This window comes from Entelurus aequoreus, linkage group LG06 (genome assembly GCF_033978785.1).
Source record: "Entelurus aequoreus isolate RoL-2023_Sb linkage group LG06, RoL_Eaeq_v1.1, whole genome shotgun sequence".
NCBI classification, from domain to species: domain Eukaryota; kingdom Metazoa; phylum Chordata; class Actinopteri; order Syngnathiformes; family Syngnathidae; genus Entelurus; species Entelurus aequoreus.
The window spans coordinates 81,384,285-81,410,981 of NC_084736.1; the positions used below are offsets into that span (position 1 = coordinate 81,384,285).

The window sequence follows — 26,697 nt, forward strand, 5'->3', positions numbered from 1 at the left end:
TAAATGGGGTGTACCTCACTAACAAGGGTGATGCTGGGATGTCATCATCCTGCAAAATTCGGTCTACGAACCTGTTGGCTTCATCTGAGTCTCCAAATAAACACATCTAACATGGTTCGGGTTAGGTTTTACTATGATTTTCCACACACTCTCTGGTTATCGCAACACTTTTGAAAAAACTAGCAGCTTTAGTGAGTTTGCAAAGGCCTAACCGAGCATGGAGCTCCTTGCAACTTTGTCACTAAAAGCTCCGTAGGGGTGGCTCTTTTGCAAAAAAACCACCTCGGAGCCGCATTGATCCGCATGCACGAATAAGAAGAGGACAACAAATGTTTGCAACTTACGTGAAAACGAAAAACAAAGTGGTCGATCCCACCAGGAGTGTGGCGGCTGTGGACACGGGGATGTATTTGCTGGGTTTAAATCTCTTTCCGGCGCTGGTGGGCATTCTGTAATGTCCACATTCCTCAATTGTTCATCCCGCTTTGGAGTTGCATGGGGGAAAAAAAGAATATCCGATGTGGCTTTTTGGAGCAAAAATGTTTCAAGTCCAAATCCGTGCAGAGATCCTGGGAGGCAGAGAAGATCTGCTGTGAAATCCCACCCTTCCAATCCAGCCCATCCGTGAGGTCACCGGACCGCTAGAAAAGGTGGAGCCTCCATTGCAATGTTTTTTGTTTTTTTTTAATTCACTAATTATGTCCACCATTCATACATTCTAGTAGAGATCGTCACATTGCGGACATGTTAGCACGTTTCTTGTTAAAAAAGCGTGTTGGAAAACACGTGACTCAACCGGATGTTTTAGTGTTTATTCCTAATTACAGCTTATTTCAAACGGCAAAAACATATATTTGATTAATTTAATAGCGCTAAATGTAATAAGTACGGTAATTCAAAGCGACTACTTTCTTGTAAATGTAATTAGTTGGACAAGCGCGCTCCCTGGCGGCCATCTTGCCCATGTTTGACCCAAACGGGCTGCCGTAGCAACCTGCTTTTAGATTAGCCATCGATGTCGTCGACGGCGGACTATTCTCTATTTTTACTTTTGTAAGACACCGTTGTCTCTATTAGCAGCGTGCTGGATATCAATTTATAGTTTAAATATTAACACATTTAGCTTTAAAATAACTCGGGTTTATCAGAAGGCAGCATTAGGCGTTGACGACACGCCAGCCCGCTTGAGCTAATTTGTTAGCATCCGTTAGCGACAACAAAATGTCGTACAGGAAAAGTTTCAAACTTATTTGTGGTTTTGCTGGCGGTTCTGCCACGTTGGTGCTGGCGGCGGCCGTTGCTGATTCCCGAGGTTACTTCGGTGAGTGGCGAGGCCGCTGGTCGAGACTGTCCGTGCTTGACGCCGCGCAGCCGGCGTGGACACCCGCGGGCGTCACGCCTGTCCAGACTGGACACTCATGGGACTTTAACTGGGACAAGTAAGATTTTTACACATTTTTATTCTTTTAACCTAGCAGAGCATTTTCTCTTATACGTGATAAGTGTCCTTATTTCACAAGCATGAATAGCTAATGTCCACAATTAAGTTTTTACTGCTACCTAGTGGTGTTAACCAGTGTTACCTATTCCCCAGTAAGGAAAGTAGCTATTGGATAGTTGACGTCATCAAATCAATCCATCCATCCATTTTCTTCCTCTTATCCGAGGTTGGGTCGCGGGGGCAGCAGCCTAAGCAGGTAAGCCCAGACTTCCCTCTCCCCAGCCACTTCGTCCAGCTCTTAACGAGGGATCCCGAGGCGTTCCCAGGCCAGCCGGCAGACATAGTCTTCCCAATGTGTCCTGGGTCTTCCCCGTGGCCTCCTGCCTGTCGAACATGCCCTAAACACCTACCTAGGGAGGCGTTCGAGTGGCATCCTGACCAGATGCCCGAACCACCTCACCTGGCTCCTCTCCATGTGGAGGAGCAGCGGCTTTACTTTGAGCTTCCCCCGAATGACAGAGCTTCTCACCCTATCTCTAAGAGAGAGACCCGCCACCCGGCGGAGGAAACTCATTTGGGCCGCTTGTACCCGTGATCTTGTCCTTTCGGTCATAACCCAAAGCTCATGACCATAGGTGAGGATGGGAACGTAGATCGACCGGTAAATTGAGAGCTTTTCCTTCCGGCTCAGGAAAGGGTGGAGTGCCATCTCCGGGTTGGGGAGGAGATCTTGCCCCAAGTGGAGGAGTTCAAGTACCTCGGGGTCTTGTTCACGAGTGAGGGAAGAGTGGATCGTGAGATCGACAAGTGTCTCGGTGCGGCGTCTTCAGTAATGCGGACGCTGTATCAGCCCGTTGTGGTGAAAAAGGAGCTGAGCCGGAAGGCAAAGCTCTCAATTTACCGGTCGACCTACGTTCCCATCCTCACCTATGGTCATGAGCTTTGGGTTATGACCGAAAGGACACGATCCTCTAATCAAACTTTACCTATATCACACTTTTTATGCACAGGCAAGTGGCAAACACAAAGTGCTTTATACATTAAAAAAAAAACTAAAGAAGAAAACATATACATTCAAAAGCACTATTCTCAATAACAAAACAAAACATGGCATGGCAGTGAGGATTGAGAAAAAAATGGCACCTTTTGAGGAGAAAAACTAACTGCCAAAATTGTATGAAACATGATAAATTATATGTAAAAACATAATGTAAATAAGACATCAATAAGTCAATAAAACTATAAAATTGAGAGAATATTATTAGTATTATCAATTAAAAACATCCCTTGCTAGGGTACTGGAGTGGGCATGGGAGTTTGCTCAACCAGTCCACATGTGTTTTGTGGATTTGGAAAAGGCCTTCGGTCGTGTCCTGTGAGGGATGCTCCAGGAGTACGGGGTCCATGGTCCTTTGACACGGGCCATACGGTACCTGTACAAGCACAGCAGGAGTCTGGTTGGCATTGCCGGTAAAAAGTCAGACATGTTCCCAGTGGACGTTGGACTCTGCCAAGGCTGCACTTTGTCACCAGTCCTGTTCATTATCTTTATGGACAGAATTTCTAGGCGCAGTCAGGGTGTGGAGGGTTTCCAGTTTGGTGGCCAGAGGATCGCATCCCTGCTTTTTGCAGATGATGTGGTCCTGTTGGCTTCATCGGGCTGGGATCTTCAGCGTTCACCAGGGCGGTTCGCAGCCGAGTATGAAGCTGCTGGGATGAGGATCAGCACCTCCAAATCTGAGGCCATGGTTCTCAGTCAGAAAAGGGTGGACTGCACCCCTCGGGTCGGGAGTGAAGTTCTGCCTCAAGTGGAGGAGTTCAAGTATGTCTGGGTCTTGTTTACGAGTGAGGTAAGAATAAACACGAGATTGACAGACGGATAGGTGCGGCGTCTGCATTGATGCGGTCACTGCACCGGTCTGTTGTAGTGAAGAAGGAGCTGAGCCAGAAGGCGACGGTCTCGATTTACAGGTCGGTCTATGTTCCTACTCTCACCTATGGTCATGAACTTTGGTTAATGACCAAAAGGACAATGTTGCGAATACAAGCGGCAGAAATTAGTATCCTCCGCAGGATGTCTGGGATCACACTCAGAGATAGGGGGAGAAGCTTGGTCATCCGGGAGAGACTCACATGAGAGGAGCCAACTGAGATGGCTCGGGCATCTACTACGGATGCCTCCCTGGTGAGGTGTTTCGGGCATGTCCAGCCTGGAGGAGAACTCGGGGCAGACCGAGGACACGTTAGAATGACTATGTCTCACAGCTGGCCTGAGAACGCCTCGGTATCCCCCCTGTAGAACTAGAGGAGGTGGCCGGGGACAGGGAAGTCTGGGCATCTCTGCTTAGACTGCTGCCCCCTCGACCCGGACTCTGATAAGCGACGAAAAATGGATGGATGCTAATTAAAAACAATAGAAAATAATATAATAAACGAGAGTTTAACATGATCAGTAAAAAGCCTAATTAAAAAGGACTGTCTTTAGTCTTTAAAAAAAATCTGTGGTCTCTGCAGTCCTGAGGCTCTTCTGCAGGCTGTTGCACAGGTGAGGGTCAAAGTGGCTAAATGCCGCCTCATTGTGGGTCTTTGGGACGGTATAGCTCGGTTGGTAGAGCGGCCGTGCCAGCAACTTGAGGGTTGCAGGTTCGATCCCCGCTTCCGCCATCCTAGTCACTGCCGTTGTGTCCTTGGGCAAGACACTTTACCCACCTGCTCCCAGTGCCACCCACACTGGTTTAAATGTAACTTAGATATTGGGTTTCACAATGTAAAGCGCTTTGAGTCACTTGAGAAAAAGCGCTATATAAATGTAATTCACTTCACTTCACTTCACTTTGTTCTGGTATTTGGTAAGGATAAAAGTTTGGTGCCAGAGGACCTCAGGATCCACAAGGGTTGATACGGTAAAAGCAGGTCAGATAGATTAGAAAGCGCATGGCAATTTAAAAACTAATAATAGAACTTTAAAATCGACCCTAAACAAACTCTGGCTATGTTCTTAAGATGATAAAAACATTTATTTTTTTAAAATATTTTTAGTATGTGGGATAAATGTCACCTTTAGTCAAAAATCACATCCAGATTTTTTTTTTTATAGATTGTTGTGGTTTAAAATCTTGTATATTTGGTAAAATACCCCCCTGCTGGCCTCCAGGATCTATAACTAAAACCTGGGGTTTGTCCTGGTTGAGCTGTAGGAAATGTACTGCCATCCATGACTTGATATCTAAAATGCAGTTAAAAAGTGTATTAGTATCTATCATCGCCTCATTTGCATAATTCATTGAGATGGACCCAGCAGGGGGAGGAATAACGTTGTGGGAGAGATCAAAAGTGAGTTTAAAATGCTAAGTATGATTAGAACAGCATATGAACTATCTGCTGTTGTTTCTTAGTTTGTGTTCTTTGAATTTAATTCAATTTTGTTCCGGATTGTTAAATGCTAGAGCAGGGGTGGGCAATTAATTTTTACCGGGGGCCGCATGAGCTACCCGAGCACTGCTGGAGGGCCACATCGACAATATTTCAATTAAATTTTGCTCAATATTATTTTTGATATATACCGTAAGATAAATAATAATAATAATAGTAATACTTCAACATAGTGTGTGTAACAGCATTCCATGACTAATATATATAAATTAACATTAATAATAAATGACAGTAAAATAAGCACACGTATGACTGAGGAGTCATAGTGTAACTTTGTGTGGTGTTTGAGTTGTCCGACTTTTTGTGTGGCCTTAAACGCACCAGTGGTTTAGTGCTATGCGTGTTGGTGACAGATGACAAGTTGCTTTTGGCCTGGTTTGTACGGCAGAAAATGACTAGTTTTTCGAGATAGAATTGTTTTACTCATGTTTTTGGTGTGGTTATGTCCGAATATAAACAGTTTTGTTCAATAAAGTGATCGATATAATTCCTGTCCTCGAAGCATCTCGATAGACGTTACAATAATTGAACGGTGTTCAATTGAACGGTGTTGACGAACACCATTAGGGCCGCTTGTTGTCACTGTCACTCAAAGTTGCATTGCAAAATTACATAGAATAAATATGTTTATTTTGTTTATAATTCAGATGGGATTTGATTTGGTGCGCGGCATATATACTTGCTGCGCGCAGCAGACGCTTGAGCAGTGCGCAATTGCGCAGGCACGCACCTTAGGTGAGGGGACGTTGCTTTGCAGTTCATGTGTTGTTGAAAACACGCCATTCCTCATCAACTTTTCTCTTTTTGGCGTCTCGGGTGTAAACCGTGCATCACTTGTCGCTGCATGTGCACCTTCACTCGCAGGTTACACACGGACACACGCCCATAAATAATACTTTTCAAAATAAAAGCAGCACAGTTGTATTGCGCGCAGGACATAGATGTTTTTTCAACTTTATTTTGTAATTGCAGTTCTTCACATTCACTCACAATCACGCATACGTCCACACGGAAGTAATACAAATAACGATTTTCAAAACAAAAGCAGCACCGTTGTATTGCACACTCGACATAGATACTTTTTAAAATTTATTTTGTAATTTATAATTGGCCTCACGCGGGCCGGACAGGGACGCACAAAGGGCCGGATGCGGCCCGCGGGCCGCAGAATGCCCAGGTCTGTGCTAGAGTATCAAATGAAAGACTAGAGGGTTGTGAGTTGTAAACTAATAAATCACATCTATTGACTGGCTCATCAACACACCATTAGGACTTTGCAGTGATTTATTTTAGGGCAACAGTGAAAAAAACATTTATATTTAAAATTACATCTCACTTTGTAAGCCTGGGCGGGGATTGCAGCGACTTCACGCACGCACAAATCATTTGCAGTCTGGACTTTAAGCGGTGAGGGACTCCCTCCGCTCGCACAGCAGCACCACCAGCAGTTAGACCAGACCTGGCCTGCCGGACATTCCCCCCAAATTTTTTTTTAGATCTTTAAGATGTAAAGTGTAGCTGCCATTATGATGTGCAGTGACGTTTTCAAATGACCATAAGTCTTGGACTATACAAAGTATTTCAATGGTTGGAATCTGTGCTTTTGCATGATATATTAGTTACTATGGTAATCTAATTAGTTACTATGGTCATCTAATTAGTTACTATGGTCATCTAATTAGTTACTATGGTCATCTAATGAGTTACTATGGTAATCTAAGTCACAGCAGCTCAGACGTGGGACCAAGCAGTGTGGGTGGGGAGCGTTTCCACAGAGTGATTCCAGATCCTGAAATGTGGGTGTCAGGGACAGACGCGAAATACATTTTTACAACAAAGTTCTAAAGCTTAGTGATGTATCAGATTGTAGGTGGGTTTTTTTTTTTACCCTTCGCATTCATATTTCGCTGTGTTTGTTGCATTTTTGTTTTGTTTCGCTTGATTGTAAAATATGTCGATCGAGAGGGGTTCATATGTTGTCAATATTCAGTGTTTTATCGGTCATAGTTAATATTGTAAATCCCACATTCTTTATTTTCATGTACATTCTGGGTTTCTCATTGAGTAAAAACATTTACAATTCCATTCCGTTTTTTAAGGCGGTCGGTCATAATGTTTTTAGCATTCAATCAGACATTATTGTGAGGTTTTGTATTAGTGTTCCTAAAAATAAATATACCGGCACCAGACACATTTTTTTTCTCAAAAAAAGCTCAATACTGTGCATTCACGCAAAGTATAAAACGTTTGGTAAACAAAATTAGACAAAGAAGGAGTGGCATAAAACACCTCTTTCTGTCGCAGTGTCAGGGAAAGTTGTACATGTAAACAAACTGTTGAGTCACAGTCCACACGACGGTGAGTTCAAGGGCCGCTGAAATTAATCAGACAAAACGGCACTCGCTAAATACTCTCATCGGTGAAGCATAAACACAAACATATTAAACAGTGGGCTTTCTAACAATTAGGAAGGTTTGCGTCGTGTTTGTCCTCCTACAGAAACCATTTTACAACAAAAATTATATTTTTTTTACCATTTCCATACATTTTTCAAAAAGCTCCATGGAGCCACCAGGGCGCCACTAAGTAGCCGCATGTGGCTCTAGAGCCGCAGGTTGCTGACCCCCGACCTAGAGTCTCTTTAAGAACTAAGACAAGCCTCCAGTAACACAAGTCGCTAAATGTGTGGCTAGTAGCTGTTTACAAAAAAAGTTGCCAAGAGGATTTGAGAAGTCGCCAGATTGCGCCCAAGATTGGCTTTTGCCAAGTTGGCAACACTGATGTCAACCCGGTTTCTTCTAATGGCTTAAGTTAACCGTATGAGACAAAGCCACTTTGTAATCCCTTGTGATCGCCACTGTGTTCCAGGAGAGACCCGTCTGCACTGACCAACGGCAAGAAGAGAGAGAGCGTCACTGAAGACCCCAGCTCAGAGCAGGACAACGGCAAATCAAAAGCCACGCGCAACATCCTCCTCATCAGACACTCTCAGTACAACCTGAGCGGGAGCAGCGACAAGGAGCGCATCCTCACGCCCTTAGGTCGGCTTCATCTAACATTCATTTGGAGTCATAAGACATCAACGACATGCACTTACCAAATCTTTGCTCATACTTGGTCAAGCGTACGGGGCCTGGATCCTCTTCACACCTAAAGCACGGCACGTTTAACTGGTTTCAGCGCATGGTGTGCTTGGAATAGATGCACAACCTACAGTAGTTTTGTGATCGAGCGTTTAACTCAAAACCCTTTCTCATTGAAATAATTGTAATTGGTGATTGGCCCTCACAAAACAGCACCATTAAAAAGAAAAAAACATTTATATAATATTAGCATCAAAACTATACAATAGAATGTACTACAAACAATTAACAGTAGCTTTATGAAGTAATGTAATAATAAAGTACATTTACTCTGGATGGCAGACTTCTATGGTATCTCCTTCCAGCTGTTTCTCCGTCAAACACACCGTCAGCAGCTTCTCCATATTTTCATGGATAAATATCCGCTGTTTAGATATTATTTTAGAGTCCTTGGCTGGCGTTGGACTCATTCTGCTTCAGTATGATGTAGACCAGACCTGGGCAAATTAAGGCCCGGGGGCCACATGCGGCCCGTTGAGCTTTTCAATCTGGCCTGCCGGACATTCCCAAATAATTTTTTTAGATCTTTAAGATGGAAAGTGTAGCTGCCATTATGATGTGCAGTCATGTTTTCTAATGACCGTAAGTCTTCAACTATACAAAGTAGGGATGTCCGATAATAGCTTTTTGCCGATATCCGATATTCCGATATTGTCCAACTCTTTAATTACAGATACCGATATCAACCGATACCGATATATGCAGTCGTGGAATTAACACATTATTATGCCTAATTTGGACAACCATGTATGGTGAAGATAAGGTACTTTTTAAAAAAAATAATAAAATAAGATAACTAAATTAAAAACATTTTCTTGAATAAAAAAGAAAGTAAAACAATATAAAAACAGTTACATAGAAACTAGTAATTAATGAAAATGAGTAAAATTAACTGTTAAAGGTTAGTACTATTAGTGGAGCAGCAGCACGCACAATCATGTGTGCTTACAGACTGTATCCCTTGCAGACTGTATTGATATATATTGATATATAATGTAGGAACCAGAATATTGATAACAGAAAGAAATGGGGGGAGGGAGGTTTTTTGGGTTGGTGCACTAATTGTAAGTGTATCTTGTGTTTTTTATGTTGATTTAATTAAAAAAAAAAACAACAACGATACAGATAATTAAAAAAAACGATACAGATAATTTCCGATATTACATTTTAACGCATTTATCGGCCGATATTATCGGACATCCCTAATACAAAGTATTTCAAAGGTTGGAATCTGCACTTATGGATGATATACCAGTTAATGGTCATCTAATTAGTTACTAAGGTCATCTAATTAGTTACTATAGTCATCTAATGAGTTACTATGGTCATCTACGTCACAGCAGCTCAGACGAGGCACCAAGCAGTGTGGGCGGGAAGCGTTTCCACAGACGCGGAAGGAGATTTTCACAACAAAGTTTTAAAGCTTAGTAATATATAGAATAGAATAGAAAGTACTTTATAGATCCCTGGGGGGAATTCAGCATATATCAGGTTGTAGGTGGGTTTATTTTGTACCCTTTGCGTTCATATTTCACTGTTTGTTGCATTTGTGTTGCGTTTCACTTGATTGTAAAATGTGTCGATCGAAAGGGGGTGTGACGTTCATATGTTGTCACTATTCAGTGTTTTATCGTTCATAGAAAAATGTAAAATTCCATTACGTTTTTTAAGGCGGTCTGTCATACAGTTTTTAGCATTCAATCAGACATTATTGTGAGGTTTTGTATTGGTGTTCCTAAAAATAGATATACCGGCCCCCAGACACATTTTTTTCTCTAAATGTGGCCCCCGAGTCAAAGTAATTGCCCAGGCCTGATGTAGACTATCAGTGATACACTCCAACTGCTTCACCAAGTTGGCAACGCGCCAGTTCATGTTTTTGATGACTTAAATCTTTAATTCAATGAATATCTTATCTTCTTCTCAGCACTGTCCTTCACTCTCACTCACTTCCGATGGTTGGAAAACAGACGAGATGTTTTGGGCAGATCTTACAAGGTTCACTGTGGCCTTTGTTACACCAACTAATGGCTGTCCTATCTGGTCTTTTTACACCAAACTGATGTAGCCTGTGAAATGTCTTCTTCTCAGTCAATTTAATGCCCAATTTGCCATTGATTCAATGCTATTTATTCAATGATATTGGCAAATGTGTTCAATAGGGGTGTAACGGTACACAAAAATTTCGGTTCGGTTCGTACCTCGGTTTGGAGGTCACGGTTTGGTTCATTTTCGGTACAGTAAGAAAACAACAAAATATAAATTTTTGGGTTATTTATTTACCAAATTTGCAAAATCTTCCACCAAAAATATTTTTTTAGTGGAATATTTGATGTGAAGTAATGGGAACCTTGGATAGGTCAATAATTCATAATAACATTGATTTTGATTCAATATTATGTTTTGAGCAATGACAGTTTGAAAGAAAAAAAAAACAGCTTTGTTTTATTAGTCAACATTGCAACTTTTTCTAAATTACATTTCACCTTTAAGCTTTTTTATTTCACTTTTGTTATGTTTTTGTTTATTTTAACCCTCCTATTGACCTTGATTTTTGCCTACACCATCGTTCCTCAGGGGTCACATAGACCCCAGAGATGTAAAGCTCTATAAGTTGTTGTGTGTGGGAGTAAGACACATGATCCAATTGACTTTTTTGTGCTCCCAAGTCTTCTGAACACAGAGAAGTCAACTCTGAGTCGATCTGACCATCATACACTGAATTATTGTTGTTTGAATACCGTTTGGTGTCAAATTTGACCGTTTTTTATTGATTTTTTGGCACACTACGCCCCCCCCCCCAGATAACCTCCCAGTGGTAAACCACTTATTTGTGCTCCTAGGTCCCCTGAACACAAAGAAACAAATTGTGAGTCAATCCAACCATCTTAGACCGAGTTATCGCAGTTTGAATACTGTTAGGCGGCCATCATTGAATGTGACCGAATTGTATTAATTGTATGGTGTTGTTGTTGTTGTTGTTTTTTGCCATTTAGATTGCACTTAGTCAGGCTTCTACCCTAAGACCAGCTATAGCTCTTAGGGTCATGGAAGCACGCAAACCCCCTGACCACGATAAGGTGGCAATCCTCCAGGGGGAAGTTTTTTATAACTTTTTTTTTTTTTCTTTTTTTTTTTCTTTTTTTTTTTTTTCAACAACAACAAATATCTGACCGTTGGCCATTTGGAGTGTCCATTTGAAAATAACAATATTCGTCTCACTCTCCAAGAAAGGGTCAAGCACAAACCCTCTGACCAGGATAAGGTGGCAATCCTCAATGGGGGAAGTTTTTTTATTACTCTTTATATTTTGTATTTTTTTTTTTTTTTTTTTGTTTTTTTTCAACAACAACAAATATCTGACCATTGGCCGGCCATTTGGAGTGTCCATATTTGAAGAAAAAAATAACAAGACAGTAGGCTATTTACCAAAAATATTGTCTTATTTCAAAAAAACTAAAATACTGTAAAAGTCTGCCACTCCTATTTTTTCACAGACTGCAAATAGTAGCCTAGAGTCTACCTCTCTCAAGAAATGTAAAACAAATGAAAAATGGCAATATTCATCCCCCACTCTCCAAGAAAGGGTAAAGCACTACTGGGCACATGATCCACAACGGATGTGCTCCTTGCAGATGTATTTGCCACATCCCCCACATGTATTAGTTGTCTTGTTATCGTTCCTAGTGGAACAGATCTGGCACCTGCCTCGTTTTTGCCCTCTGGCCACTGGAGGATTGGAGGTGTGTGCCTCCCTCTGAACATCCTCCACTATCACCACAGCAGCCGCTGAGGCTCTTGGTAGGACAACTCTTCGTGCAATTTGGGGTTGCACCAGCGCGTACCCCAGCTGTTCCAGGAACAGCCTCCTCCGGTACAGCTTTTCGCTGTTCCAGCCTTCACTGATCTCCCTCCAAAGCACAAAAGCGTTGTAGGCACTCACATCGATGATGTTGAAGAATACAACAAGGGGCCATCGTGCAGTCATGCGTCGGCAGCTGTACGTGCCTGTGACTTTATCCAGGTTGTCAACACCACCCTTTGTGGCATTGTAGTCCAACACCATTTGTGGCTTCTTGTCCTCCCTGGTGCTGAGCTGGGCATCCTTGTGCATCGTACTCATGAGCACAACGTTCTTCCCTTTCTTGGGGCAATACGAAACAGCTGTGGCGTTCTCAGTGAAGGCAAACACTGAGGATGTAGCCTGTCTGTTCTTGATTGCAACAAGCTCAGAGGGAAGCTCTGGCTTGTTCTTGCGGACTGTCCCCAGCATGGTGACTTTCCGCTTTGCGAGTTCTTCACCAAGGGCATAGGAGGTGAAGAAGTTGTCGCACGTTATATTGTGCCCCTCCAGTCCCTCAGCCATGTCCAGGACAACCCTCATGCCCTGATTTTTTTCAGGTGCTTCCCCAGGGGCTTTGCCGGTGTAGACCTGCATATTCCAGGCATAGCTCGACTGGGCATCACATGCTGCCCATATTTTAATGCCGTATTTGGCTGGTTTACTCGGGATGTACTGTCTAAATGGACAGCGGCCACGAAACGCCACCAGACATTCATCCACAGTCACATGGGGGCCTGGGTTGTAAAGCAATGGCAGTTGCTGAACCCACTTGTCCCATACATCCCGGATAGCTGCCAGCTTGTCATGTTCTCTCCGGCCCTGTCTTTTCTCTCTGTCATCGAACCGTAGGACACGAGACATAATATGGAATTTCTTCAGAGACATGGTGGCTGGGAAGATGGCCCTTCCAGTCTCTTTATTCCACAGGCTTTCTGCTGCCTCGCCTTTGGACTTGTACACGCCCCCCAAAATGAGCAACCCGATGTATGCCTGCAAGTCAATTGCATCGATCGGCTTCCAACTGTCCCCAAACACACGACTCCCCTCTAAATTGGTCATCAAGAGTACATGGTTCTCAATTGATGGTGTCATGAGGAGCTCAAATGCAGATTTTATGTCTTGGACACGGCTAATCGCATATCGGGTTGGGCCTGGAACCATTTTGATGACATTACCAGCGCTAAGTCTACCCTGCCGTTGACGTGGGGCAGGGGACCACGACAACTTTCCATTTTTGGACAGGAAAATGTCTGCTGGTGTTCCAGTGTTGACAGGAACTTCAGCATCAAGGGTCTCATCCTCATCAGAGGACGATGCCCCATAATCAGGGTCTTCCACAACATTGTCTTCGATTTCAGACACATTTTCCTCTATGTCTACCTCTTCACTAAAAACCTGATCCAAAACCTCCTGGACAGAGAACGTCTTGTGGTTTGGCATCATCAAACTCAAAACAAGAGAGAGAGAGAGAGAGAGTATATCACAAACAGCAGCAGAGAAATGGTTTAGAAGGCAAACTCGAAACAAGAGAGAGAGAGAGAGTATATCACAAACAGCAGCAGAGAAATGGTTTAGAAGGCAAACTCGAAACAAGAGAGAGAGAGAGAGAGTATATCACAAACAGCAGCAGAGACAGCAGCAGAGAAATGGTTTAGAAGGCTGCTATGCGAGTGCTTTTATATGTTTGCTCCTCCCCCCTCCCCTCCTCCTGTTCTCACACGGCGCGGGAACGGAATGTTTGAACTGTTCCGACATCCCGCCATTCCGACAGAGTATAAATTATAAATTTATTTTCAAGACCATTTATCTCAGTGGTTTCTGCATCAATTACTAATAAAGATCTACTCACTGCTTTTTTCTGTGTTCAGGGGACTTAGGAGCACAAATAAATGGTTTCCTACTGGGATGTTCGAGGTAGAAAAACGCTAAAATGGCCACCAAACGCTACTCAAACCACACTAGTTCAGCATGTAATAGTCAGATAAACTCACAGTGATTGTTCCATTTCATTTCTTGTGTGACACTTATATGGAAAACTGAGTTTATATGTATTTGTACGTTCAGAAATTACGAAAATCACTTTTGGTCACATTCAAGACCAAGCCTAACAGTATTCAAACTGCAATAACTCGGTCTATGATGGTTGGATTGACTCACTATTTGTTTCTTTGTGTTCAGGGGACTTAGGAGCACACATAAGTAATTTCCCACTGGGGGGTATTTGGTGGGGGGGGGGGTGCAATGTGCCGAAATATCTATGGAAAACTGTCAAAATGGCTGCCAAACGATATTAAACCAACAATAATTCAGTGTATGATGATCAGATCAACTCACAATTGAATTCTCTGTGTTCAGATCACTTGGGAGCACAAAAAAGTCAATTGGATCATGTGTCTCACTCTAACACACAAAGACTTATAGTGCTTTCCAATCCTGGGGTCTATATGACCCCTGAGGAACGATGGCGTGGTCAAAATGTGTACAGAGAAATGAGAAACAATCATGCAGTTGATTTTATATTTTTCTGTGTCTCCCTGATGGATTAGGAAAAGTCATGAAATATTAGGAAGAAAAACTAATGACAACCATCTTTTTAGAGACTCTCAAAATGCCTTGGGGTCACATTGTGCCGTGGGCCTTTAAAACATTAATTGTGGGCCGCAAATGGCCTCCGGGGCACACTTTTGACATCCCTGCTATAGATAATAACAAATTAAATGTGATAAATCTATGGATAAAAAGCAGAGCCTGGCGATGCATGCGCGTTTATCATAACTCTCTCTCGCTCTCTGTCTATGCCCCTCCCTCACCAATGCTGCTGCGCGCACAATTTGTTTTGTTTTTAACCCCTTCTTAAACCTGAACGTACATTGAAAATACACGCAACCCTAACTCAAAATGCCGGACATTTAAATTGAGGCATTTAAGAAACTCCGCCCTGACAGCTCCGCAAAAGAGGACATGTCGGGTGAAAAGAGGACGTATGGTCAGTCTATCCTAGCCCGTTAGCTGCTAGCATGCCGTGTGTTGTGCCTCGGTGTGCATTGTTTACACAACGTGCGTTATGCTACTTAATATGTCCATGTGGAAACTCATTAGGTACACCTTCGAACCGAACCGGAACCCCCGTACCGAAACGGTTCAATACAAATACACGTACCGTTACACCCCTAGTTTATGTATTACATAAACTAGCAGTGTTTTTAATTTCAGCTTTCGTGAACGTCTGTGTTACAACATATACTGGTGACCAAAGACTTTTGCACAGTGAAGTATTTGGCATCAAAAACCAACCGTTTACAAAATTAATACCCAATTCAGTGTTTCCCATAAACTGCCAAGATACCTGTGGCGGTGGGGGCGTGGCTATGGGCGTGGTCACCATGACATCATCTTTCTCTAAAAAGGCTCAAAAAATTTATACTTACTAATTAATAATAACAGTTTTGTTTTAAACGTCCATCCATCCATTTTACAATATAATTACAACACTTTATGTACATATTTATATACAGATTTGAACAATAATTTATTCACTGAAATATATTTATTAATTGTGGTTCTTACAAAATATATCCATCCATCCATTTTCTACCGCTTTTTCCCTTCGGGGTCGCGGGGGGCGCTGGAGCCTATCTCAGCTATATCTTATAAAATATAAAAACTAAAATTTCTCTTAAAGCTCTGCCCCTTTAATTAGTGCATACTAAATAATTTAACTTTAGCCTACTACTACAACCATATTATTTACCAGCAACATAAAGTGAAACAGAGGCAGAGGTGTCCTGCCACAGTCAGTAACAAATAAACAGAAAACAGTAGTGGTCAAATACAAATAAGGCAACAAGAGAAGTATCCTACACTTTTCTTTTGTAAAGTAAATCTGAACAGCCTATATGGGCATCTACATCAACTATATGATTTGCCTGAGAAGCTGGACAGGACAAAAAAAAAAAAAAATGTAATTCATTTTTTTATTTGTGGCGGACGTAATTCTTTCGTGGTGGGCCTCCACAAATAAATGAATGTGTGGGAAACACTGCAATTTCAGTGATTACATTTGTAAAAGCCGAATATGACTTACTCTCTCAATGGATTGTTCAAATGTGCCTAATTTAGTGGCATGTATAGGAAACAGTGCTCAAAGTTAACCTCTTCATTTTTCCCTCATGTTTGTCTCACAGGTCGAGAGCAGGCTGAGTTGACAGGCCTTCGATTGGCAGCGTTGGGATTGAAATACGACGTCCTGGTCCACTCCAGCATGGCCAGAGCCACGGAGACGGCGCACATCCTCAGCAAACACCTTCCAGGTAACAAATACACTTCACCGCTTGTCTCGCGCTGCTATTAATAGCAATTGTCGTGTTTCACAAACTAACTTTTCGCCCTCGTTCCCTCAGACGTGGAGCTGCAGAGCTGTGACTTGCTGCGCGAAGGAGCGCCCATTGAGCCGGTTCCGCCTGTCACCCACTGGAAGCCCGACGCTGTGGTGAGAGAAGTCGCACATGCTCACACAGATCTTTGCAGCGCATTTGATATTCAGTCAAAGGGAGGGGGTCCAGACTGAGGCCAAGGGGGAAAAAAACTCATAGCCATAGCACACATAAACAAGTTACATAGAATCAACAAAATTTGCAACAGAGGGAAGGGTATGGGAGCTAGTCAGCCATCCATCTAAGGCAGGGGTCACCAACCTTTTTTGAAAGCAAGAGCTACTTCTTGGGTACTGATTAATGCGAAGGACTACCAGTTTGATACACACTTAAATAAATTGCCAGAAATAGCCAATTTTCTCAATTTACCTTTAACTCTATGTTATTATTAATAATTAATGATATGTACACTTAATTGAACGGTTTAAAAGAGGAAAAAACACGAAAAAAATGACATTTAAATTTTGAAACATAGTTTATCTTCAATTTCAACTCTTTAAAATTCAAAATTCAACTGGAAAAAAGGAAGAGAAAAACTAGCTAATTCGAATCTTTTTGAAAAAATTAAAAAAATAATTTATGGAACATCATTAGTAATTTTTCCTGATTAACATTAATTTTAGAATTTTGATGACATGTTTTAAATAAGTTAAAATCCAATCTGCACTTTGTTAGAATATATAACAAATTGGACCAAGCTATATTTCTAACAAAGACAAATCATTATTTCTTCTAGATTTTCCACAACAAAAATTTTTAAAGAAATTCAAAAGACTTTGAATTAAGATTTAAATTTGATTGTACAGATTTTCTACATTTGCCAGACTAATTTTTTTGAATTGTAATCATAAGTTTGAAGGAATATTTCAAAAATATTCTTCGTCGAAAAAACAGAAGCTAAAATTAAGAATTAAATCAAAATGTATTTATTATTCTTTACAATAAAAAAAATACATTTACTTGAACATTGATTTAAATTGTCAGGAAAGAAGAGGAAGGAATTTAAAAGGTAAAAACGTTTGTGTTTAAAAATCCTAAAATCATTTTTAAGGTTGTATTTTTTCTCTAAAATTGTCTTTCTGAAAGTTATAAGAAGCAAAGTAAAAAAAATTATGAATTTATTTAAACAAGTGAAGACCAAGTCTTTAAAATATTTTCTTGGATTTTCAAATTCTATTTGAGTTTTGTCTCTCTTAGAATTAAAAATGTCGGGCAAAGCGAGACCAGCTTGCTAGTAAATAAATAAAACTTAAAAAATAGAGGCAGCTCACTGGTAAGTGCTCCTATTTGAGCTATTTTTAGAACAGGCCAGCAGGCAACTCATCTGGTCGTTACGGGCTACCTGGTGCCCGCGGGCACCGCGTTGGTGACCCCTGATCTAAGAGATTCAAGCGTCGAGGTATGGAGGATTATTCAAAAATGATTAAAATACATTGGAAAGTTAGCGCCTCCTATGCATCTGCGCAAAGGTTGCAAAAAGTCCCTTTAAAATGTGTTGAAGTTCACTTTATTATTATCACTAAGCAACAACATAACTTCTGTTTAGTTACACAGCATTAACCTTCTGTTCAGTGCAAAATAACCTTCAAAATTATTTATAACGTAAAAATGATTATTTTTACATTGTCGGCCACCCGAAGAAATATCGTATTTGCAGTCATGACGTACAATAACATCACCACGGCAGTTTAAAATATCGCATGAAAGCAGAAATTCCTGCACAAATGTAGGAATGGCATGACGACAAACTGCTGTCGGTTAAAAAATCCTCTATTTACAGGAGTATCCAAACGGCTTACTGAAAAGTCAATGCATGCGGGGGACATTTTGATATTTTGTATAAAAAGAAATTCTATAAAAATGACATACAGTACAGGCCAAAAGTTTGGACACACCTTCTCATTGAATATGTTTTCTTTATTTTCATGACTATTTACATTGTATATTGTCACATCAAAACTATGAATGAACACATGTGGAGTTATGTACTTAACAAAAAACGGTGAAATAACTGAAAACATGTTTTATAAGGGTGTAACGGTACACAAAAATCTCGGTTCGGTACGTACCTCGGTTTAGAGGTCACGGTTCGGTTCATTTTCGGTACAGTAAGAAAACAACAAAATATACATTTTTTTGGCTATTTATTTACCAAATTTGTAAACAATGGCTTTATCCTTTTAACATTGGGAACACTATAATAATTCTGCCCAAAAATAGAAATAGCTGTGTGTGTAATGGATGTGAGCCACCACTAGGCTGATCAGTGCAACAGCAGGCAGTCATGAATGCTAAGCATAACAATAACATACATATACACACATGGTCCATTGCCAGGGTTAATGTGGTCAACATGTATACAATAAAAACTAAATAAGATAAGGCTCAGAATGGTCTCTTAACAAAACCTTTCTACATATAAAGTGCTTTTTTTGATTGATTGATTGATTGAGACTTTTATTAGTAGATTGCACAGTACAGTACATATTCCGTACAATTGACCACTAAATGGTAACACCCCAATAAGTTTTTCAACTTGTTTAAGTCGGGGTCCACGTTAATCAACATTAAACTGCCTGAAGTTGAAGTTAAACATAATGACAAAACTTTTCTTCTACATATAAAAAGTGCAACATTAAACAGTTTCAAGTCAACTCAGCCTCAGATTAACTTTTATTTTCCCCCCCAGCCTTTATCCCTGGTGACTTTCACTCAATTTTCATGTTTTTTGCCAGAAAAATCAGTTTATCCACATTGTCTGCAGAAAGAAGAAGTGGGTCAAAATCTAGTTTTTAATGCAATATGGTCTTAAATCTGCTGCTATAAAAACATTTGTTATTGCTTGAGCCCTGCCTGACTCGCCGAGGAGAGGCTGCTTGAATGCGGTGTTTGCACGATGCTCGTCTTTTTCTTCGTTGAAGCGATGTTCACTTGGGGGCAACGTTCCCTCTAAGGTGCGCGCCTGCGCAATTGCGCACTGCTCAAGCGTCCTCTGTGCGCAGCAAATATATGCCGCGCACCAAATCAAATCCCATCTGAATTCTAATCAAAATAAACACATTTATTATGTGTAATTTTGCAATGAAACTCTGAGTGACAGTGACAACAACCGGCCCTAACGGTGTTTGTCAACACTGTTCAATTGAACACCGTTCAATTATTGTAACGTCTGTCGAGATGCTTCGAGGACAGGAATTATATCGATCACTTTATTGCGCAAAACCGTTTATATTCGGCCATAACCACACCAAAAACATGAGTAAAAAACTTCTATCTCGAAAAACTAGTCATTTTCTGCCGTACAAACCAGGCCAAAACCAACTTGTCATCTGTCACCAACACGCATAGCACTAAGCCACTAGTGCGTTTATGGCCACACAAAAAGTCGGACAACTCAAACACCACACAAAGTTACACTATGACTCCTCAGTCATACGTGTGCTTATTCTACTGTCATGTATTATTAATGTTCATTTATTGATATTAATCATGGAATGCTGTTACTAGAGAAAGTTACAGGAATGCACACTTCATCCTATGCTTACATTTCATTGTGCAACATGAGGATGTTTAAGGGGAACTAAATGTGATCTCTGAAAGGGGTACACATGATTTCCAAAGCAGGACCCCCACCCAGACATATTGTACAATACTAATCCATAGCTTATGAAAAACAAAATTTCTTTTATTTTCATTACAAGTGGGCCAAATCACTAATATTACAAAATAATCTCATGAAAATGACTCCTCATTTGAGTGTTATTATAAAAGATTGGTTTGAGACAGTTGTGCTGCTGGTATTGCCACATTTGATGTTGCTCACATGTGCTCCACTGAATGTTCAGGGAGTTTTTGTGTTTGCTCACACATGAACAATTAGAGGGAACATTGGTTGGGCGTGGTGACGCTTCAAATGGGTTAGCATGTTTGATGTGTTGGCAGAAGCATGCCAACGGGCGGTATAGCTCGGTTGGTAGAGCGGCCGTGCCAGCAACTGGAGGGTTGCAGGTTCGATCCCCGCTTCCGCCATCCTAGTCACTGCCGTTGTGTCCTTGGGCAAGACACTTTACCCACCTGCTCCCAGTGCCACCCACACTGGTTTGAATGTAACTTAGATATTGGGTTTCACTATGTAAAGCGCTTTGAGTCACTTGAGAAAAAGCGCTATATAAATGTAATTCACTTCACTTCACTTCACTACCGCTGCTGAACAATGTCGGCAAACCACTTTCGCTTTGTTGTCGTAGCCCAGTCACTGCTAGCATGCTGTGTGTTGTGCCTCGGTGTGCATTGTTTACACAACGTGCGGTGCGCTACTTAATATGTCCGTGTGGAAACTCGTTCGGTAAACCTCCGAACCGAACCCCCCGTACCAAAACGGTTCAATACAAATACACGTACTGTTACACCCTTAATGTTTTATATTCTAGTTTCTTCAAAATAGCCACCCTTTGCTCTGATTACTGTTTTGCACACTCTTGGCATTCTCTCGATGAGCTTCAAGCACACCTGTGAAGTAAAAACTATTTCAGGAGGTAGTCACCTGAAAATGAAAATGATATAGCAGTGTTTCCCATACACTACCAAGATACCTGTGGCGGTGGGGGCGTGGCTATGGGCGTGGTCACCATGACATCATCGAGTAATTTGCATAATGTACTACAATGATATGATTTTCTCTAAAAAGGCTCAAAAAATGTATACTTACTAATTAATAATAACAGTTTTGTTTTAAACGTCCATCCATCCATCCTTTTTACAATATAATTACAACACTTTATGTACATATTTATATACAGATTTGAACAATAAGTTATTCACTGAAATATATTTATTAATTGTGGTTCTTACAAAAAATATGTCTTATAAAATATAAAAGCTAAAATGTCTCTTAAAGCTCTGCCCCTTTAATTAGTGCATACTAAATAATTTAACTTTAGCCTACTACTACAAGCATATTATTTACCAGCAACATAAAGTGAAACAGAGGCAGAGGTGTCCTGCCACAGCCAGTAACAAATAAACAGAAAACAGTAGTGGTCAAATACAAATAAGGCAACAAGAGAAGTATCCTACACTTCTCTTTTGTAAAGTAAATCTGAACAGCCGATATGGGCATCTACATCAACTACCGTAATTTCCGGACTATAAGCCGCTACTTTTTCCCCTCGTTCTGGTCCCTGCGGCTTATACAAGGGTGCGGCTTATTTACGGCCTGTTCTTCTCCGACACCGACAAAGAGGATTTCGGTGGTTTTTGTACGCAGGAGGAAGACGATGACACAATGATTAAAGACTGACTTTTCATATACCGGTAGGCTGGTTATTTTGGTAACGTACAGGCGAGCACTTTGTATTACTTTGCACCGTTGTATTATTTGTACTCTGCACGAATGCTGTTCGCCATGTCAAAGATGTGAAAGTTTGATTGAATGATTGAAAGATTTATTGTTAATAAATGGGACGCTTTGCGTTCCCAAACAGTCATCTCTGTCCCGACAATCCCCTCCGTGGTAGCAGGAACCCCTATATACTACGCTAATTACACATCAAAACCCTGCGGCTTATAGTCGGGTGCGGCTTATATGTGGAGCAATCTGTATTTTTCCCTAAATTTAGCTGGTGCGGCTTATAGTCAGGTGCGGCTTATAGTCCGGAAATTACGGTATATAATTTGCCTGAGAAGCTGGACAGGACAAAAAAAACAAACATTTATTTTATTTTTTTAAATTTTTTAAAACATTTGTGGCGGACGTAATTCTTTCGTGGCGGGCCGCCACAAATAAATGAATGTGTGGGAAACACTGGATATAGTCATTTTCTACATCGCACATAGACAAACCCGCGATATATCGAGTATATTCCATGGTCTTAAACCGGCGTGGCGCAGTTGCGAGAGTGGCATTGCCAGCAACCTGAGGGTTCCTGGTTTAATCCCCACTTTCTACCAACCTCGTCACGTCCGTTGTGTCCTTGAGCAAGACACTTCACCCTTGCTCCTGATGGGTGGTGGTTAGCGCCTTGCATGGCAGCTCCCGCCATCAGTGTGTGAATGTGTGCGTGAATGTGGAAATAGTGTCAAAGCGCTTTGAGTACCGTGAAGGTAGAAAAGCGCTATACAAGTATAACCCATTTACCATTTATATATCGCCCAGCCCTAATTGTAGGTGTTTATTACACTTTGCATTCATATTTTGCTGTTTGTTTTTTACATTTTTGTTGTAAAAGATGTGTATGGAGGAGCTGGTCTGAGAAGTAAAAGAGGAGCTATGTTCATGTGTTGTTAAAGGCCTACTGAAATGACATTTTTTTATTTAAACGGGGATAGCAGATCCATTCTATGTGTCATACTTGATCATTTCGCGATATTGCCATATTTTTGCTGAAAGGATTTAGTAGAGAACATCGACGATAAAGTTGCAACTTTTGGTCGCTGATAAAAAAAGCCTTGCCTGTACCGGAAGTAGCGTGACGTCACCGGTTGAAAGGCTCCTCACATTTCCCCATTGTTTACACCAGCAGCGAGAGAGATTCGGACCGAGAAAGCGACAATTACCCCATTAATTTGAGCCAGGATGAAAGATTCGTGGATGAGGAACGTGAGAGTGAAGGACTAGAGTGCAGTGCGGGACGCAACTTTTTTCGCTCTGACCGTAACTTGGGTACAAGCTGGCTCATTGGATTCCACACTTTCTCCTTTTTCTATTGTGGATCACGGATTTGTATTTTAAACCAGCTCGGATACTATATCCTCTTGAAAATGAGAGTCGAACGCGAAATGGACATTCACAGTGACTTTTATCTCCACGACAATACATCGGCGAAACACTTTAGCTACGGAGCTAACGTGATAGCATCGGGCTTAACTGCATATAGAAACAAAAGAAATAAGCCCCTGACTGGAAGGATAGACAGAAGATCAACAATACTATTAAACCATGGACATGTAACTACACGGTTAATGCTTTCCAGCCTGGCGAAGATTAACAATGCTGTTGCTAATGACGCCATTGAAGCTAACTTAGCAACGGGACCTCACAGAGCTATGATAAAAACATTAGCTATCCACCTACACCAGCCCGCCCTCATCTGTTCATCAACACCCGTGCTCACCTGCGTTCCAGCGATCGATGGCGCGACGAAGGACTTCACCCGATCACCGATGCGGTCGGCGGCTAGCGTCGGATAGCGCGTCTGCTATCCAACTCAAAGTCCTCCTGTTTGTGTTGCTGCAGCCAGCCGCTAATACACCGATCCCACCTACAACTTTCTTCTTTGCAGTCTCCATTGTTCATTAAACAAATTGAAAAAGATTCACCAACACAGATGTCCAGAATACTGTGGAATTTTGAGATGAAAACAGAGCTTTTTGTATTGGATACAATGTGTCCGAATACTTCCGTTTCAACCATTGACGTCACGCACATACGTCATCATACATAGACGTTTTCAACCGGAAGTTTCGCAGGGAATTTAAAATGTCACTTTATAAGTTAACCCGGCCGTATTGGCATGTGTTGCAATGTTAAGATTTCATCATTGATATATAAACTATCAGACTGCGTGGTCGGTAGTAGTGGCTTTCAGTAGGCGTTTAACACTACGTGAGTTGTGTGGTCCTCTGTGTTTTAAAAAAACAATTGATTTCTATTTACTGTTTTAATTTGGTTTTACCCTTTAAAATCGTTTTTAATCATATTTATTTTTATATTGTTTTTATATTTATTTATTTTTTGTTTTTATTCAGTCATTGGTGGAGCTAAGGATAATATTTAAATATTGTTTTTAATACCGTTGTGCAGCACTTTGGAAACATTGTAGTTGTTTAAATGTGCTATATAAATAAAGTGGATTGGATTCATCCTCTGTGCCGTCCTCCAGCAGTACCATGAAGACGGAGCACGCATCGAGGCAGCCTTCCGCCGCTACATCCACCGCGCCAACCCCAAGCAGAAGGAGGACAGCTACGAGATCATCGTGTGTCACGCCAACGTCATCCGATACTTTGTCTGCAGGTTCGTGATTGGCTTCTTGGCGCCATTAGCACAGTCACATGTCTACTGTCGGCTGTGATGCTTGTTCATCTTTGCTCTGAACTCTTCCTCATACATTCAGACGAGGGATTGTTCCCATCAGGGATTTGTGCTGCCCTTGTCTTGATCATCCATGTGTCAGATGGGCCGATACTAGTACCGATCACCGTATTATAAGGCGCACTGCAGATGAGCACGTCTAGTTTTATACAAAAGGCGCATTAAAGAGGTCATAATATTATTATTAATACTTCCTTGTGGTCTACATAACATGTGATGGTGGTTCTTTGGTCAAAATGTGACAAAAATGTTATTTATTGTGACTTATTTACGTGGCTCACCTTCGGCAGCGTTTGAGTGATTGTTTCCTCGAGCTGGTGTTTAGTCTGCAACCGGACACCAAGTCACGAACCACAAAAGTATCAAAATATGGCAATGTTTCATTTTATGCAAATCAATACCCGGTAGAATTTGGTCGGTGCCTGTAAAAGTACTGAATTTGGCACCCATCCCTACCCAATACTAATATAAAGTATCCAAACAACAGAAGAATAAGTACTTATTAGTAGGGATGATACTCGAAACCGGTTTTCCCGGTTGTTCAATAAGAAAAGAACCGAGTTCTCTATGGCGTCACATTAGTACCAAAAATCCAAGCGCGTAAAAACTGTTATCGCGCGCTGATTCTCCACTTGGTGCACGCGCGCGACACCCTTTTGCGCGCGCGTGGTGCCTTCTTGTGTGCGCGCGCGGCGCCTTCTTGCGTGCGCGCGGTGCCTTTCTGCGCGCGCGCTGTCTCGGTCTGTGCGCTGTCATGTTTCATTTTGGTACTTTGGGGGCGGGCATGCTTAGATCGCCCCTTCTTTCTGATTGGCTTTGAGCAATTAGAAGTATAGCAGGGCGGGTCATCGTCAATATGTATCAAGATTTACGGAGGAAGAAGTGGATCAAAAAATGTTGGCTGAAAAAGAGGTAAGTTATTGAACTGCTTTGGAGTGATTGTAAGGGTACTATTACTTAAAAAAATAATAATACATTTTTATTCATAAAGCACTTTTCATACATTTAAAATGCAGCTCAAAGTGCTTTACATAGTTAAAAACTAAATGAGAAATAACACCCACACCCCATGAAGACAGTCAAACATGTACATAAAAATAAACAAACAACAACAATAATAATAACAACACAATGACAATAGCCAATCACAGGAGCCCTCTGGACGTGGAGATCCAGAGGGCTCTTTGAGGAAACACTAGATGATCAAATAAATGGATTAAAAATAATTAAAATACACATCAGGTAAAAGTCCAAAAATAATATGAAATAAGATAAGATATAATCAAACATAAAAATAAACTACAATATGAAAAACTATAAAATAAAATAAAATACAATAAAAACTGAAATATAAATGTAATAAGACCATATAAAAATAGGCTTAGATATGATAAAACATAAAAATAAGCTAAGATATGATAAAACATAAAAATAACTAATACTAATAGAATAATCCTGCACATTGGGCCTAATATTTGTGTAGTAAAGTGGTTTTTGAATTCGAGCAATGTAATCTGAAAGATGTTTAAAATATCAACAATTAATGTTAATATTTTTGAAACAATATACTTCTCATAACATGAGTATCTGTGTGCAGGAGAGAGTGGAAAGAAAAGCATTGCTATAGTTTCACTTCATCTGCCTTTTTTTACAACCTACTTGAAGTTGTATTTTCCTTTTTTTTTTTTTTTTTTTTTTTTTTTCCAAAGCCAATCAGAAAGAAGGGGCGGTCTAAGCATGCCCGCCCCCAAAGTACCAAAATGAAACATGACAGCGCACAAACCGAGACAGCGCGCGCGCAGAAAGGCACCACGCGCGATAACAGTTTTTACGCGCTTGGATTTTTGGTACTAATGTGACGCCATAGTTCTCGGACTCGAATCCCTTTTTGAGAACCGGTACCCGTTATCGAGACCACTATAGTAAAGAAAAAGAGTTGGTTCTTTATTCGAATCCCTCGGAACAAATCCCGTCCCGACCAGAAATGCTCCGTGTGACATCACAAGAAATGACGTCACGTAGCTCAGTCATTGGAAGCAGATAGCGAAAGCAGGAAAACAATGGACGGGAAAAAGCGCTCCAAGGTGTAATAAAGTTCAAAACAAAAGGTATAATCCAATGAATAACTTTACTGAGAGATTTGAGCAGGGTACAAACACATGACCAACACTTTTACGACCAACCGGAAACATAGCAACCAGGCTAGCAACGCACCTCCTTTACGGCAGCTGTCACAACGTTCTTAAAGCAACCGCAGCACATACATATATATACAACATATCTCCCTTTTTGAACTTTTGTTTTTCACACTG

The 26,697-nt window shown here is 41.1% G+C and overlaps 2 protein-coding genes across 3 annotated transcripts in view; one reads left to right on the forward strand and one right to left on the reverse strand.

Annotated features, from left to right (window-relative positions):
* zdhhc8b (zinc finger DHHC-type palmitoyltransferase 8b) overlaps window positions 1–1,387 on the reverse strand; it is a 133,966-nt gene extending 132,579 nt beyond the window's left edge. Inside the window, exon 1 of the mRNA XM_062051640.1 lies at window positions 345–1,387. Coding sequence (XP_061907624.1) covers window positions 345–448 — 104 coding nt within the window. The 5' untranslated portion in view covers window positions 449–1,387. The remainder of the gene's footprint in view (window positions 1–344) is intronic.
* pgam5 (PGAM family member 5, serine/threonine protein phosphatase, mitochondrial) overlaps window positions 705–26,697 on the forward strand; it is a 29,474-nt gene continuing 3,481 nt past the window's right edge. Inside the window, exons 1-5 of one of the 2 annotated variants that reach the window (XM_062051644.1) lie at window positions 705–1,439; window positions 7,742–7,914; window positions 16,045–16,170; window positions 16,261–16,349; window positions 24,177–24,307. In XM_062051644.1, the coding sequence (XP_061907628.1) occupies window positions 1,222–1,439; window positions 7,742–7,914; window positions 16,045–16,170; window positions 16,261–16,349; window positions 24,177–24,307 (737 nt within the window). In that variant the 5' untranslated portion in view covers window positions 705–1,221. Of the gene's footprint in view, window positions 1,440–7,741; window positions 7,915–16,044; window positions 16,171–16,260; window positions 16,350–24,173; window positions 24,308–26,697 lie in introns of both variants that reach the window. The other variant, XM_062051643.1, reaches the window with a different exon arrangement.